This window comes from Patiria miniata, unplaced genomic scaffold, assembly GCF_015706575.1.
Source record: "Patiria miniata isolate m_02_andy unplaced genomic scaffold, ASM1570657v1 HiC_scaffold_3, whole genome shotgun sequence".
Taxonomy (NCBI): domain Eukaryota; kingdom Metazoa; phylum Echinodermata; class Asteroidea; order Valvatida; family Asterinidae; genus Patiria; species Patiria miniata.
This window is the reverse complement of record NW_024037069.1, coordinates 44045301-44048818: the sequence shown is the minus strand read 5'-3', so window position 1 is coordinate 44048818 and position 3518 is coordinate 44045301. Positions and strand designations below refer to the sequence as shown.

Sequence of the window (3518 nt, the reverse complement as noted above, 5' to 3'; positions counted from 1 at the left end):
AGTCAAATACACTAACGATATAAATATTATAGTAGACATTTTCAACAACAAAAAATACATACATTATAATACGATAATTTGGATGTATAAGACAAAAAGCAAATTTGGTAAACACCATTGTTAATTTGAAATATATAAGATGTCGAACATTGTTTTTAAGCAAACAAAAGATATGTTTGTTTTGTATATCTCTTTAAGCCTGAGCATTGTGGCGTGTCAACTTGACATTAATCGTCTTTATTATAGTATATCTCCTTGTATGTCATTGCCTTTAATATACATACAGGTGGATTGTAAGTCTATCGACCATGCTACATTCCATTTGTTTACACACTGGATGATGTGATCAGGTGATGCAAAAAAACTTGGGTAAACTGTTCTCGTTTGCATTGCATGATTTATTCTTGAAATGTGATTGGTGGTGACATAAACATGTTAAATGTGGGCATAATACCATGCAAAAGATGCTCATATGTTTTGCTTACCCGTCGTTTGATTGAAAGTGTGACGTCACATGACACATGGTCTATATACGCTTTAAAACGTGTTACCACCTTTTAAACTAGGGGCGTGTAAGGGGCTTATTTTCGCGACCCTAGCACGAGACAGGTTTGGGCTTTGGTCATCGGTTGAGCGTTTTGAAGACATCGTTTGTACCTGAATGACATCAGTGGTCTGACCTAACGAGAACCGGAGTTTGTGGCCGGTTCGTCATGGATTCAAGATGACTGACTTTAGTCAAGCAGACGATATTTTTGTCTTCATAACGAAAAGGAATCATGTTTTCTTAAATTTTGTAGACGGCAATCAAAGACCAGTTGGAAGTCTATTGTCTTATGGTGAGAAATGTGCCAGATTGTTCTTGTGTTCGGTGAAAATGAATGACACGATAAAAAAGACTGTCTTGTGACAGGATGGAAAAGAGCCTCACCCTACTTTGTTGCTAGTCTTTTGTAATGATTTCCTCCAGTTTCCTTACAGTGTAAATTCATTGAATTAATGTGACACTAATTAATTTGACAATCAGAAAACTCTGATGGTAGGTGTATAGTTATTTCCCTCACGTTTTCTGTCAAAATAATCTCGTTGTGAGCTGTCTTCTCTTCCGAAATAGTTAGCGTATAAAAAAATACATTCAGTTGTCCTAATGTATAGCCTAACTGTAATTTAAGTTTAGTAGGTGATATAAAGAAACAATTACGAAACCTCAAGATTAAACTATAAAAGCAGTACTAAAATTTAAAGGATGCCGATGTTTAAATGAACTTTAATTGATATTTTGATATTTCCCTGATAAGACTTTCAAGGCTTTCTTGATTTAAATCTCATTATCGAGAAGTTTTAAATGTATAATTTGAAGGCTGTTTTATGTTATTTTTGATAATTTAAGCGCCTGTAGTTTTAGCTACGAATTACATTCAAACAATCGAACAATGATTTTAAAAAAGTAAAACAAACACACTTTTTGATTTTACGGAGGCCAAGTTTACGAAGAAACAAACTCGTCTACATTTCAGCACTGTTTTCCTGATTAAAAAAATCTGAAGGGGATAAACCCCCTTGCGAAAATTCCTGGATCCGCCCCTGTGGTGTTCAATTCACGATTCGTTGTGTTTTGTGACTCAATTCCACTTAAGTGAAAAAATTCATACGCAGAATGTTAAGTTTACCAAACATTGTGTAGCAAAACCATCGGTTCTACTTCTCACGCGCAAAATTTGTAAAACACCCAGTCTCCGTTGGCTTTAGCCCATGAAGCGATACCAATACGTACTTGAGTTGCTACTCGCTGGTGATGTGCACCAGCATCCCACTCCAAGAAAGCCTCCTCCTGTCCTCCTTTACCGACCCTCACCACGCCCCCTTTGTACTCGATCCAGAAGGGGCGGTATTCATTGGCGTCAACCAGACCTGCCTCATCGTGAGTAGCAACCGCGTCATGGCACTCGACATTATAGCAGGATCTCACAGCTGAGCGACGATTATTCTGACCTCCGATATCTAGTATAACAAAAAATTGTAAAAACTAAAATGTTCTTTCAGCTTCAAAAGATTACATAAATGTCCACAACCGAATCAACCTTTGATGGATGCAATGGTAACATTCAACTATCTCCACACTAAAACGTACCTTAAAATACCCTTAAATATTTAGGTGTTGTCCAGTGAAAGTTTATTCACAATGCGTTGGTGTAAGTGTTGGGGTTTTTTTTGGGGGGGGGGTGTGAGGGAAAGTTTTCCCGGAATAAAAATCCTGAAAATTGGTCAACAAGGGATCGGAGTTCAACGATTCACCTTCAGCTACTACATTTTAAAAAATACACGAGATTTCTATCCAGAGATTCAGACTAATCACTTACTCATCTCGGCAAAGATGGACCCATGTGTGGTGCTCTCTGCGAGGGCCAGTGAGGCACCTCTCTCGATCTTCACAGCGAAGTCCAACCGGAAAGGCATGCTGAGTGGCTTCAGGATGAACTTGAACGTGGGTGGTTTTGAAGCCACGGTGGAGAAAGAGCAAGCTGTTTTACCGAATCAAAATCAAATCATTCAATCACTTAGCTGGCGTAGTATATCTCGATTGGTACCAAGACGAGACGAGAGTGTGGTGCAATCATACGAGAGTTAAAGAGTACCTAAGCTCGGCCCCCTACGTGCGTGCCAACCCAAATCGTCGTACAACTGCTGCCAAGTATGGCCTACTACAAGCGGCACTGTGAGGATAGCGGCTTTTCAGTTCCTCGAAATACTAATACTATTGACGATGATAATTCGTTATAAAAATATGAAGTTTTGTTTTTTAATTTTCAATGTAGAAAACGACCATAATAAACATTTATCCAACGACTCAGGAAGACATTTCGCTAGCTTGTTCCTAACTTTCACCACGATTGTTATCTTAAGTGGAACAGGCCCAAGTCTTCAATCAGTGTTTATTTGGCTATTTTGTCTAATTTATTTTTTCCCCGCTTGTTTGCATGACGCTGTATCCTTTAGTAAAAATGAAATGAAACAATTTTCCATTGACATACAAATCTATTTAATCTGCTTCCACCTCTTATTGCATGGAGTTTATAGCAAAGCTATTTCATTTCAATGACAAAATAGTGTTGGGGAAATATCACCACTTACAGTTGCTCTCATCATGTTGGTCTTTGTTCAGCCGACATTCATTTCTGAACGCCGCGAATGTTTTGTCACGGAGCGTGGTAAGATCATCGCCGGCTGCAGCCTTGATCATGGCGCTACACATCTCTCCTCGTACAGGCAGTAAAAAGATTGCGATCTCCAACGAGATTTGAAAGAGTACGGCAAAGATAAGACGCCAACCCGTTCGGTGAAACATGCTTTTGTTTGACTCAAAACTCAGCAATCAAATTTAACAAGAATGATCAGGCTTCGGTATTTTGAGGGTAAATGTGCTTGATTTTGTTTCTACGTTTTGTTTCGTTTCCATGGTTGCTGTAATTTGTTTTTGCTGGCGTCACGAACGATGAATAAAGAAATTAATAACCATC

General features: G+C 38.6%; 1 protein-coding gene across 1 annotated transcript; it reads right to left on the bottom strand.

Moving 5' to 3' along the window:
- Positions 1-1705: 1705 nt before the first annotated feature.
- Positions 1706-3253, bottom strand: LOC119736850 (C3 and PZP-like alpha-2-macroglobulin domain-containing protein 8). Its single transcript, XM_038210860.1, has 3 exons — positions 3133-3253; positions 2361-2522; positions 1706-2001 (listed from the first exon to the last, which is right to left on the bottom strand). The coding sequence occupies exons 1-3, from the start codon at positions 3251-3253 to the stop codon at positions 1706-1708; spliced, it is 579 nt and encodes a 192-aa protein (XP_038066788.1).
- Between the last annotated feature and the right edge of the window lie 265 nt (positions 3254-3518).

What these genes read in the sequence shown, in the direction of transcription:
- LOC119736850 (XM_038210860.1), bottom strand. Translation starts at nt 3,253, where the DNA reads ATGTGTAGCGCCATGATCAAGGCTGCAGCCGGCGATGATCTTACCACG. An exon ending in CCAACATGATGAGAGCAACT is followed by an intron (nt 2,523 to 3,132) that starts GTAAGTGGTGAT and finishes TCGGTAAAACAG; the next exon opens with CTTGCTCTTTCTCCACCGTG. An exon ending in GTCCATCTTTGCCGAGATGA is followed by an intron (nt 2,002 to 2,360) that starts GTAAGTGATTAG and finishes TTGTTATACTAG; the next exon opens with ATATCGGAGGTCAGAATAAT.